Source organism: Eptesicus fuscus, chromosome 6, assembly GCF_027574615.1.
Source record: "Eptesicus fuscus isolate TK198812 chromosome 6, DD_ASM_mEF_20220401, whole genome shotgun sequence".
Lineage (NCBI taxonomy): Eukaryota > Metazoa > Chordata > Mammalia > Chiroptera > Vespertilionidae > Eptesicus > Eptesicus fuscus.
Window position 1 is genome coordinate 103,521,140 of NC_072478.1, and position 12,519 is coordinate 103,533,658.

Genomic DNA, 12,519 nt, shown 5'->3' on the forward strand with positions numbered 1-12,519 from the left:
GGCTGATTCCACTCCGGGCTCTAGGGAAAGCGTGTCAAACTCAAAGGCTAACACGGGCCAAATAAACAAGGTTTAAGTGTACGTGGGCCGCAAAAAAACAAAAGCTTCCATTTTCATAGAAACGTAGGTTTGTTCCGATAGAGACGTGCTGAACACAAAGGGCTGAAATAAATGAGTCATCATTAGCATAAAATAATAGAACATTTTAATAACAATATTTTTCCTTCAACATTCACTTACCAGACACTGAATAACTGCACAAATTAATAAGCATAACGCAAATAAACCTATTTTGCTTATTCTCCGAAAGCAAAATATTTCCTGTTGCGCACACCAAACAAGTCAGCCCAAGACTAATGACGTGGCAATCGGCTGCTAAAATGTTCGCTGCTGGTATTGGTGGAGAGAAATGGTGCGCCTGCGCGTAAGGGAAATGAATGCAACACGATTATAGTCATCAGTCCTTAGCAAACGTTGTAGTTCGTTATTCATAATTATGCGTAACAGGATATTGTAAAAATTAAGTTACACAATTTTTATTAAAACGTTTCTTACATACCGTTATATTGGCTGAGCCGCAAAAATATTTGTTGTGGGCCATATGCGGCCCGCTAGCTGCGAGTTTGACACGCTTGCTTAGGGGCTGCTGTTCAGCCTAGGCCTGGCCAATCAGCAGGTCCCATTCTCCTGGAGGCTACCATTCAGGGCTGTGGCCCAAGCCAGGCCTCTGAGGGTCATCCCAGGAGCCTTTGCTGGAGGTATCAGGAAACAGCCGTCTTTAGCAGCTGCTATTGCTGAGCCAGACCTGATCAGCTCGGAGCGACAGGCAGACATTTTGCCCCACAAAGAGAAAGCCTGCCTGGAGATGCAGCCAGAAGAAAGATGAGCCTCAGGATGGGGAGAGATTCCACACACAACTGTGGGCTGCGTGGGTTCAGCTGTGCCTGAAGCCCGAGTCTACCTCTGGGCTTCTCTCTCTTTTTTTGCCCGAGACAGTGTGTGTTGATTTGAGACGCTTTAACTGGAAGAGTTCAGACTGACTTACCCCATGGGTAGAATTAGGGACCACCCCCCCTCGTCCCCCCCCCCCCCCCCGGCCTCCTAGAACCTCTGGTGCTGCCCTCACCACTGCACTCACCGCCCAAAACTACACGTGCACAAGGAATTGGGGCCCTGCCCCCGTTTTTCAATGGCACCACACTTCTGCTCACTGTCTTTTTGCTTCTTGCGAACAGGGAGGTGTCATGTTTATTTCTACATCCAGAGGACCTGTCATAAAGAGGTGTTTGGTGAATAACTTAATAAATGAATGAATGAATGAATGAATGTCTTCTGGCTGGTCATGAGACTTTATTAGAACAAGAAAAGAGACTTGTTTGGTCAGAGGCCTACCTTTTACGAGGCTCAAGTTACCCTCAAGACCTCTCTGAACGAACAAAGAATTATTATTTCTTAATCTCTCTCTTCATGCAGACCACAGTGGAAGCAGCCACACCCATGGAACACAAACCCTTTTCCTATTACAGAAAAACAAATCTGACCCGGCCATTCCCGGCTTAAAACAACTCCCCGTGACGTATTTGCAGGAGGGGGTGAAGGGAAGTGAGCATTTGGATCCAGGGAACATTCTACCCTATAGAACATCCCATTGTTTATTGATTGGTTGATTCAGCAAGCATTTCATCAGCACCTACTATGCGCTGGGCACTCGGCTTCATCTTCTCAGCAAGCTTTGAGGACCACGTTTTTGTTTCTGCAGGGCTGCAGTCACCTCAAGGCGGAACTGGGCCCAACGGGTCCGTTTCTAAGCTCATTCCAACAGTTGTTGTCAGGCCTCTGAAGAGCCACCGGCAAGCTGGCCACATGGACCTCTTGGGAGGGCCGCCGGCTTGCCCAGGACCATTGATCTGAGCGATAGAAAGAGTGTCCAAGACAGAAGCCACATCTTTTCACACATCGTCTTAGCAGCGACATGCCATCACTTCCGCCGTCTTCTGTTTATTAGAAGTGAGTCAACACGTCCAGCCTACACTCTAAGGCAGGGGATTACACAAGGGTACGGATGCCAGGAGGCGGACTCATTGGGGCGGCGATGTTAGAGGCTACCTGCAGCAGGTAAGGTGTTCTTGTCCTTCCCTTTATCCTCAGACACCCAGCTAGGTCAGCAGTGTGGCCAGGTCGCCCAGCCAGTTCTCCACTTCACTCGCCTGGCTGGGAGACAGAGGCTGTGTAAACTATCTCCCGCCCTGAACTGAGTACCCACAATTTAGTGGCTTAAGATCGACGTGTGTTACCTCACATCGTTTATGAGCCTTGGGAATTCAGAGGCAGCTCAGCTGGGGCTGTTCTTGCCACCCATGCCCCTCTGTAAGGGGGCTTGAGTTCTTTTTTTTTTTTTTTTTTAATATATTTTTATTGATTTCAGAGAGGAAGGGAGAGGGAGAGAGAGAAACATCAATGATGAGAGAGAATCACTGATCGGCTGCCTCCTGCATGTGCCACACTGGGAATAATCAAGCTTGCAACCCAGGCATGTGCCCTGACCGGGAATCCAACCGTGACCTTCTGGTTCATAGGTCGACGCTCGACCACTGAGCCACACTGGCCGGGCGCTTGAGTTCATGATGCAGAAGGTGGCTTCTTCCAGAGCAAGCGAGTCGGCAGGTGTAAGCAGAAGCCTCAATGCCCTTTACGAGCGGCCCTCAGGGGTCAGACACGGACAATTCTACAATGACCTGTCGGCTCCCCAGGCCAGCCCTAGTCAGTGTGGGAGGTGACCTCCCGAGGACATGAGACTCTCAGGAAGCTGGCCAACACCGGAAGCCACAGCTGTGATGCAGTCTCTCCCCTGGCCGAAGAGATCCAGAACTTTCCTCCTTACGCCTTAGCTCCATCTCCCACTGTCTTTTGGGAGGAGGGACCATTGGGACTGGGTGAGTCCAGTCCCCACAGAGATCCTCATGATGCGCCCACTCCCCACCCTCTGTTCTACGGGAAGACCTACCTCCCTGGGGGCCTCCATTCCGCCGTCCACACCCAGTTCTTACACCCCTTCCACAGGCAGACTCTGCTTGGGTGCGGGGAGACGACTGAACAGACAGACACCCATCCACCCTGGAGAGCTTCCAGCCAAGATGGAGGGGGAGACATTAGCCAATGGGGACAAGTTCTCCCGAGGAAAACTGGAGGGTGCCATGCGAGCATGTAATGGGGCCCCTGACCTATATTGCATATAGCATTTGAGCCGAGGCTGGGCAGGCACTCTAGCACCTGGTTCAGGTGTAAGTGTCTCAAGCTACAAAATAACAGTAGCTGAAGCAGGATAGGTGTTTACTTTTCTCTTGCTTAGACGTCTGGGTAGGTGTTCGAGGACAGGTACTGTGCCACTCAGTGACAGGGACCCAGTCTCCTCTATCTTACAGTTGCTCTGCATGGTGTGGCCTTCACCACAGGATCCAGGATGGTGGCACCCGTATTTTGGGCATCTAGATGGAGAAAGGGACACAGAGAGTGATATACACCAACTACCCCAGAAGCTGCCACAAGCCACTTCCCCTGACCTATCAATGGCCAGAAGTGAGTCACATGGCCACACTTAGCTGCAAGGGAAGCTGAGACATGAAACTTTCATTTTGAGCATCCATATACCCAGCCACAAATTGGGAGCTCCATCATCTGGGAGCTCCATCATCATACAAAAATAGCAACTACAGTCAACCGTAGCTTTCATTTGCACTGTGCCAGGCACGGACCTAAGCCCTTGACATACACCAACACATTTCTTCCTCACAACAGACCTATGACAAAGGTACTAGTATTGCTCCCATTTTCCAGATGAGAAGACTGAGGGAAAGAGGTAAACTACGTTAGTGGATAAGCTGGACCGTGCACCCATGTCGTTTGGCTCCAGTCTGGGCTCTGTTCACCGTTATGAAGAAAGGGAGAGTGGCTATTGGGAGACATGGCGTCCTCTGCCCATATGACTGAGTGGGAGAAGGAAGGAATGTGCTCCAGGTAAAAGGACCAGGAAATGCTAAAGCTCCCCCTGCACCCCCACCTCCAGGAGCCAGGCCGTTTAGCACAATGCCTCCCAAACTTCAGTTGCCAAGGAATCTCCTGGAGGTGACGTGAAATGCACACCCGATTCCATAGGTCTGAGCTGGGGCCAGGGATCCGCCCCACGGCGCCCCAGCAGCTGGCATGGGACCACATTTTGAGGGGGGAGACGTGTGCTCAAAGGCCCACCACGGCACGGCTCCCTCCTGCGCAGCCCCAACGAACAGTCCTTCGGGCCCAGTGGTGCTCCAGGCCCCTTCAGCCTTCCTGCTGCCCTCGGTTTCCGGTTCAGTCAGAGATTTCTTTCTCTCTCCCGAGAATACCAGCCCCTCGTTGAATGAATGAGTGAGTGAACGAATGAATGAGAATGCCAGAGGTCAGAGGGTAGGAGAGACAACTGTGCGGCCATGTGTATGCTCCAGGGGGGCGAGTTTGGTTTTCAGCCCCACCCTACCCCAGCCCCTCCGCACCCCACCCCCTACACCAGCCCCTCCGCACCCCACCCCCTACACCAGCCCCTCCGCACCCCACCCCCTGCTGAAACTGCATTGGAACCCTCCCAGAGGAAGAAGTACCACCATTTCCCTCTATTTATAGACAAAGAAACCGCCTGCGGGCCCTGCTTTTAGATATGAGCCTCCACCTCCCTCCCCCCTGGGATTTTCAAGTTCCCTGTCACCTGGAGCCTGGTCCTTGGTGGTGGGGCCAACAACAGAAAACCGGGGGCGGGGTGGAGGGGGGGAGTTCAAAATGAGTTTCCTCCACACGGGTCTTGAGTCACCTCGATCATCATCTCCTCTAGTCCAGGGAGATGCTGATTACCTGTGAGTTTCACAGAAGGAAACTGAGGCTCAGAGAGGCCTCGTGGGCCAAGGCACAGACCAGGCCACCGTCTACCTCCGAGACAGCCTGCATGTCCTCAATGCAGCTGGAATGAGAGCGGAGCCCGCTGCCCGGCCGACCACAGCAGCTGCAGGGCCTGAGCCCTTCCTAGGTGCCAGGCACGGCTGGAAGCCAGTCATTTGATCCCCAGGAAAAAGCCCTCCAGTAAGAGTCCACCTCCTCCGTGCGGACTGTGGAAAGGGGTGAGGCTCAGAGAAGCCAAGTGCCTTCCCCAGAGAGGCACAGCAGGGGGATGCCTTTTTGTAAAAATGTGCCCCTTGCAAACCGAGGGCTGCCTGACCGCCCTTCCCACGCAGTCTCAGGCCCTGCTCAGAGCTGGACGCTGTGCAGGGCCCAAACCTGGACCTTTCCATGGAATCGTCACACTCAAGGCGTCTGTTGTACAAACGCAAAGGCAGAAGCTCGGAGAGGCAGCGGGGTGAGCCCAGAGCCGCACCGGGAAGGGGAGCGAGCAGGAAGACACCGTGGGGGGCTCGCGAAGGAAGAAGGCCTCTTTGGGGGCTCCCTTCGCCTCCGAGAGCCTTTACCCCAAAAGGCCCGCCTCTCCCCCGCCCCTTCCCGGCCCGCGGCGTCCAATGGGCTGCGCGGAGCGTCACTTCCCGGCGGCGGAGGCGAGCGGCGAGCGGCCGGGCGGGGGGCGGCCGGCGGGGGCGGGGCGGCCGGAGGAGGCGTTGGCAGCCGGTAGGGACCCACGCGGCGCCGCGGCCCGCCTGGCCTGCAGCGCTCCCACCCCCGGCGGCGACGGCACGATGCCCTTTGACTTCAGGAGGTGAGTGAGGCGACCCCGGCCCCCGGGAAGCCCCCTCCGCGGGCGCAGGGGTGCCTGGCGCGCCGCGGGTTCCTCCTGCCTGGCGCGCCAGGCGGCTCCCGCCCCGTGCATGCCTCGGCAGGCCCTCGGGACCCCGGGCCGGGCCGCCCGCCGCACACAAAGCCTGCCCGGGCCGCGGAGGGCCCCCTCGTGCAGCCCCCCACCTCTGTGGGCAAAGCCACCCACCTCGGACCGCCCCCTCCTTTCCTCCCTGCAGCCCCCTCCCCAGCCTGCCCGCTCCCCGGCCTGTCCTTACTCTTCACAAATATGCATCCTCCTCCCCCCATCTGGGACACAGATTTACCCCCCCCCCCCTCCAGTTGGGAGCACACAGCCTGCCCCTTCCTCCCTCGACAGAGCCTCTTGGTGGACCCCACCCCAGCTGGCAGGTGCGTCCTGGGCGCCTTGAAGGAGCCCCCAGGGACCCTCAGGTCTGCAGCGCATCCCGCCAGCGGGGCAGCTGGGGGGGTTTAGGTTACCACAGGCTCAGGCTGCCCCGCTGGGCAGAGCAGGAGACCTGACCCCCAGCCAGTCCTGGTCCTGGGCCCTGGGTATGGGGGCGCCATGGCGAGGGGCAGAGGCCCTGGAGCCTGGGGCAGTGCTGTGCCGAGGGCCCTGAGCCTGTGGCCTTGGCTTCCTCCAGTCATCACAATGGACCCTTTGTGGGTCCAGCCCTCATGGTCCACGTTGTGCAGGGTTAGGCCTTCTGAAAGCCTGCCTGGGAAGGGGTCTCCACAGACGTCCCCTTGGGCCCTGGAGCCCCGGGGGGGGCCCTGGCCTGAGGCAGCCACACCATGGGTGTCAGGCCAGGAACACAAAGGGCTAGTGTGGGCAGGAGCTGAGTTAGCGGCCTGGCTCTGCCCGCTCCGCTGAGAACCTGGGCCCATTCTGGAAGTCAGGGAGCAGGCCCGGGGTGCAGACCTCCCCTGGCTGCTCAGCTGGATGACCCGGGCAAGTGTCAGCCTCTCAGCGTCTCTGTCACCACCTGCGGTTTGGGGCTGAGCACCAGGTCCCACCTGTGCGGACGGAGGGCCTGAGAAGCTCTACTCAGAGCCTGTAGGGTTTAGAGCCTAGAAGAGGGGGTTGGTGGGTGAGAAGCTTCACCAGCCATTTCCTTGTCCACAAAACAGGGGTTCCGGTGCCCACCTCCCAGGAGGGAGCCCTCCCTCCCCGACTGCCCCGTCCCGTCCCTCCCTCCAGGTGTGAATGAAGTCAGGGCCAAGTGACAGCCTTCTCTGGAAGACAACCCTGCAGTGACCCCCATGGCAGGGGGCACGGTGGGGGTTCGGCCTGCAGAGGTGGTTGGCCTTGGACCTCTCGCACTGGCTGAGGGGGTACCCCAGCCTGTCCTGGGCGCCGATGCCATCGTGCAAGCATCTGCCAGCTTCCTGGCCCTTCCATGCAGCCCCGAGGCTGGCACTGGGGTCTCAGACAAACGCTTGCAGACGCAGGGCCGTTTGGAACAAGGAAAGCCCCCCTCATGGAACCCAGGGTCAGCCCTCATGCTGACGTTACATCCGGGCGGTGAGACCTGGGATTGGCACGGGGATTCCTGGCCCCACAGAGCCTCCCCTAACCCAGGCTGGCGATCCCTGCCCCTCCTCCACCCCCATGCCATTCGGTGATGTTTGACCTTGGTGGAATCCCTTCTCTCTGTGCCTCCTTCCCCCATCCGCAGATGAGGAAGTTGCGGTTCCAGGGCTGAGGGTCTTGCTTTGCACCTCACGGGTGCTAAGACTGAAAGGTGGGCCTGGGGTCCCGCATCGCACACAGCTCCTGACCTGGTTGGCCCTTGAGATGCACGGTTCAGGGCCAAGGGGTGGGGGTGGGGGGGTCCCAGCTTAATGCCGAGCTTCCATCGATTCCTTGAGGGCGTGGGCTCACCACCTAACGGGAAAGTGGACTCAACGCCTTACATTCCCGCCTCGGAGGATGAGCCATTTGGGCCCAGGAGCCTGCAGTTTTTAAGATCTGTTACCTCCAGGGCTCGGGTTCTAAAGCAGGTCCCAGCATCCCGGGCATTTCCTCCTCTTCATGTTGGTTCATCACATGTTTACCGTGCTCAGCCCTCCGCCCCACGCCCCACGTGCGGGGCCTGGAGCCACGTGGACCTGCCTCTTAGCACTGGAGGGGGGAGGGGAGGCGGGCGTGGGGCATTCACCCAGAGAAGGGGTGTGTGTGGGGCAGTCATCGCTGTACAGGCGCTTGGCATTTGTTCCTTTGTCATCTGTGAGAGGGGCTTTTAATCTCATTTTAAATCCAAGAGAGGAGAGACCATTTGCCCAGGGCCCTGGTGAGCTGGTGGGGCTGGGATTTGAACTCGGGACTGTTAGCTCCGAAGCCTTAGTTCTGGGAGAGGAGGGAGGGTGTGGAGGGTCCCACAACCCTGTCACGTCTTTTAAGAGCCGTGGGGAGTGGAGAGGGGCTTCCTCTGATTGGACCCTCACCCCCACTTCAAGGCCTGGGAGAAAACCAGGCTTCCTGCTCAGTTTGCTCTCCTTAAAACCAGGTGGAGGTCGCCCTCTCTTTATCCATGCTCCTTGTTTTCTTGTTGTCTGTGGGATCGTGTGCAACTTCCCTCCCGTGTCTTCATCTGGGAAATGGGGACGAGAGCAGCGGAGAGGATTAAATGAGATAATGTATGTTCAGCATTTCTACCCCGAGTAAGCTCCCAACACATTGTGGCCGCTGTTTTCATTATTTGTGTTACCGAAGCACCTCTGTTTCCTAACACTATATAATTCATTTGATTATTATGCTTACTTTCTTTCTCCCTCCCATTAAAACATGAAGAGCTTCCTAGAGCAAAGATTTGTATCTGTTTTATTGGTAATTCCTAGAACCTTGGCCTGGGCCAAGCTGGACTCTTGTAAATGCCTCACCAGGAAGCCAAAGTCATGGTGCGGTTTGATAGCCAACTCTCCCTCCACCGGGCAGGTTTTCAGCTGTTGGTGATTTTCCCCCTTCTTTCCTTGAATTTGTCCTTCTTTCCTTGAATTTGCTCTTCTTTCCTTGAATTTGCTTGAAATTGTTGGGGGTGGGATGGAGGCAGAGTGCAGAGGGAGGATCCTGGGCCTTCAGAGATTGCTTGTGTTTGCTTTGCTCTGTTGCATTGTTTCAGTAATCGCTGAACGCCGCTGGTGTGGAACTGGGCTTGTGACCCAGATCCGGGGCGTTGGCCCAGACCGGACCCAGTTCCTGCTGGCGGGGGCCGGGTACACCTGCTGCCTCCCCCTCAGCCTGGGGCGGGCGATGCGGGCGGTTCCTGCGGCCCAGGCCCAGGGAGCCTGAGCGCTGCTCCCAGGGAGGCATGTGCCCCGATGGCGAACCGAACGGTGACCTCCTGGCTCACAGGTCAGTGCTCAACCACTGAGCCACGCCGGCTGGGCACCCTTTTTTTTTTTCTTTTCCCTACGCTAACCTCATGTGGTCTGACACCCGATTCTGAAACGGCCTTGAAGGACCCCTCACTGCGGTCTCACGCCAGCATAGGGCATGTCGCTCTGGACGGTCCAGGCTTCCCTGCTTCGGCCACTGGGACCTTAGAGCGAAGAGCGTGTGTCTCCCTGCTCATCCGGACACAGGATGAGATGGACACTCCCCTCCCTGGGCAGTTTGGGCTCCGGCCGTAAGGCCATCGTATCTTGAGACGGGGCTTTAGCCAGCAGTTCCTGTCCCCATCTGGTAATCCGCTCAGACTTTATTTTGGAGTGGCTGTAGGCGGTTTTCCTCGGGCATTGATTGGCCAGACAGGCAGGGAGGAGGGCATCTGGGGTGAGGCCTCCCCGCCCTCTGCATCCCTGAACCTCGACTCTGGCTGTACAGGAGCCACCGGAGGGGCTTTCAGAGTCCCCAAACTCAGGCTGCACCCCAGACCCCGTGGTCAGGACCCGAGGGAGGGCCCAGGCGTCGGTTTTTCTAAGCTCGTCGTTGGAGTCAGTGCACAGCCGAGACCGAGAAGATTGTCCTAGACCCAGAGAACGGAGAGCGAGCTGGGCCTTGGGGTCCCGTCCCACCTGTCACTCCTGGGTGGCCAGTTCCCTCCCCTGAGACTCTTCTCACCAGACAGTGGTCAGGAAGGCGCCTTACCTCGCCACTGAGCCCCTCATCTTGAAAGTGTGGTCCCCAGACCAGCAGCTGCAGCATCGCCGAGCTTGTGAGAAGGGCAGTCTCCGGACCCCCCGAGCCTGCACCTAGGCTAACGAGGTTCCCAGGTGATTGGGGTGCCTCGCTCCGTGGGGCCGACTTGACTTAGCATCTCCCGGTCTGTGCTTCTCCGTAGCGTGTCCCCCGCTTAGAGAGGCACAGCGTGTGCTGACGTACTAAAGGCTCTGAGAAGTCCTGCGTGAAAGGAACCAGGGCCACTTGGTTCAGCCCTGCTTTTGCCAGACTTATTGTCTAAGTCACCCTGTTGCTCATAGGGCGCTGGGTACCATTTCTCAGCCCTAATTGATCCTTTCAGGAAGTGGTAATTAGCCTAATTGTCTGTTGTCAACTTTTAACATTTAGGTCTGTGGATCTAACTACCATGGCTGCATATGCAGAAAAAGTGCAGGACGGGAGAACCTCCAACAGTACTGTGTATTCGGTTTAAAAACATCCCGACCTCAGGGGGAGGCAGGAAGAACTCGGGGTTGTCCTGCCGACAGCGGGGGCATATGCCGAGTGCTCTCTGAACCCCCTGGCCTGCTGGGTGAACATCACTATTGCGGTTTTAAGCACAGGGAAATAGCGCCTCAGAGATGCTGGGTCACACCTCGGGGGACCTGCGTACACCTGACAGTGTCCTTCACCCCCTTGGACCTGGCGAGCGGCACAACGTCCGTTGGAAATGGACTGAATATTCTCTTAGACCCTATTGGGGACGAGAGGCCTGGCTGTCGGTAAACTTACGTCCAGTCAGGGGTCCCTGACACACTGGGGACTGGAGTTGTGACGCCCCTCCCAGAGGTTAACTGTTTCTCTCACGTGCTGGCCTGGGGCTTGCGTCTCAGGGGGAAGGAGGGAAGCTGACCTCACCAGTTAGCCTGACAGTCCCCCTGCTCGGGGTGTGCTGAGCACTGTGCCGGGCATGTCATTGGGCTTAAAAGCCACCCTGCCAGGCCTGAGAGATAGATATGATTATTAAGAACTTATTTTTTTAAAAATTACCCTACAGTAGATCTGACCTTCTTTGGGATGTACTCATCTGTGTGTAAAATTTAAGACATTATATCATGTAACCACCCTCCGATCTAGATACAGGACAGTTTCGCAGCCCAAGAAACATTATAGTCACACTATTTAAAAAAAAAATGTGTTTGTATTGATTTTAGAGAGAAAGGGAGAGGGAGAGAGAGAAACATCAATGATGAGAGAGAATGAGAATCATTGATTGGCTGCCTCCTGCGTACCCCACCCTGGGGATCGAGCCCACAACCAGGATACGTGCCCTGACCCGGAATCGAACCTCAGCCTCCTGGTTCCTAGGTTGATGCTCAACCACTGAGCTATGCCAGCTGGGCTACAGTCACACTGTTGCTTCAGTTTTAAAAAACTGTAGTAAGAACATTAAGGTCGCCCTCTTAGCCAGCGTGTAAGTGCACGGCAGTGTGGTTAACGCGGGGCAGAGCTGGCGAGCAGGTCTCTAAACTGACGTGTCCTGTGTAACCGGAACCGCATAACCGTCGGAGCCACTTCCCTCTTCCCCCCGCCCGACGCCCTCCCTTCTGCTTTCTGTCTCTGTCAGCTTGACTGTCTCAGATGTGTCCTGTCAGCGCCATCATGAATATCGGTCCCTCCGTCACCTAGCATGACGCCCTCCAGGTTGATCCATGTTGTATGTGGAGGGTTTCCTGTGTGTTCAGGCCGAGTGTTATCCCCTGGCATGTGCATGTCACAGCTTCTTTATCCGACACAGACGGTTCGGTTGTTTCACGTTGTGGTGAAGAATGCTGCAGGGAACGCAGGCTGCCTTGCCTGTCTGTCTTCCAGGTCCTGATTTCAGTCCTTTGTTTTGGATAAAAACCCGGCCATGGGATTCCTGGGTCATATGGGAGTTCTATTCTTAGTTTTTGAGGGACCTGCAGGCTGTTCTCCACCGTGGCTGCGCCAGTCTGCATCCCCACCCACAGCGCACGAGGGCTCCCTTCTCTCCGCATCCTCGCCAGCACTTGTCTTTTTGTTGAGTTTGACAGCAGCTGTCCTAGCAGGTGTGAGGGGCCATCTCATTGTGGTTTTTGTTTGCGTTTCCCTGGTAGTTGGTGACGTGGAGCGTCTTTTCATATCCATGTTGGTCATCTGTGTGTCTTCTTTGGAGAAATGCCTATTCAAATCCTTTGCCCAGTTTTTCATTGTTTTTCGTTTTTGTTTTTTGTTGGTTTTTTGTCTGTTTTTGCGCGATGCAGTTGAAGGAGTTTCTTATGTATTTTGGATAGTGACCCCTTTTCAGATACATGGGTTTCATGAAGAACAGTTTTTCACTCTGTTCACTGTTTCCTTTATTAATTCCGTTTTAACACAGGGAGCCACGGCTGGGAAGTGACTGGCGCAGGGCAGGCCGTGGGGAGGTCAGGCCTGGGACTGGACCGCGGGGATTCCTGAGCCGGGCGCTTCAGCAGGTGCGGTCCTGCCTCGCTGATGCCTTGCCATTGCTGATTGCTATGGTTCCCCCCAGGCCTTCCCTCCCCGCCGCCAGCCGCTGGCATACAGAATTTCACCAAAACGTCCCTTGAGAACTGTGTGGGCCTCTGGTGACCTGGGGGCTGTTGTGA

General features: G+C 56.2%; 1 protein-coding gene and 1 long non-coding RNA gene across 6 annotated transcripts in view; one reads left to right on the forward strand and one right to left on the reverse strand.

Annotated features, from left to right (window-relative positions):
- Nucleotides 1-307: 307 nt before the first annotated feature.
- LOC129149518 (uncharacterized) lies at nt 308-5,459 on the reverse strand. 2 transcript variants are annotated; one of them, XR_008556444.1, is made up of 3 exons: nt 4,879-5,459; nt 3,335-3,485; nt 308-418 (listed from the first exon to the last, which is right to left on the reverse strand). It is a non-coding gene; the product is annotated as an uncharacterized LOC129149518 (long non-coding RNA). The 2 variants fall into 2 exon arrangements; XR_008556443.1 differs by lacking the exon at nt 308-418 and having other exon boundaries at nt 1,329-3,485.
- The window catches only part of ERGIC1 (endoplasmic reticulum-golgi intermediate compartment 1), an 85,518-nt gene continuing 75,076 nt past the window's right edge, over nt 2,078-12,519 (forward strand). Inside the window, exon 1 of one of the 4 annotated variants that reach the window (XM_054718148.1) lies at nt 2,078-2,115. In XM_054718148.1, the coding sequence (XP_054574123.1) occupies nt 2,093-2,115 (23 nt within the window). In that variant the 5' untranslated portion in view covers nt 2,078-2,092. Of the gene's footprint in view, nt 2,116-3,946; nt 4,015-5,509; nt 5,729-11,537; nt 11,573-12,519 lie in introns of those variants that run through there. The other 3 variants (XM_054718149.1, XM_054718147.1, XM_054718150.1) reach the window with 3 other exon arrangements.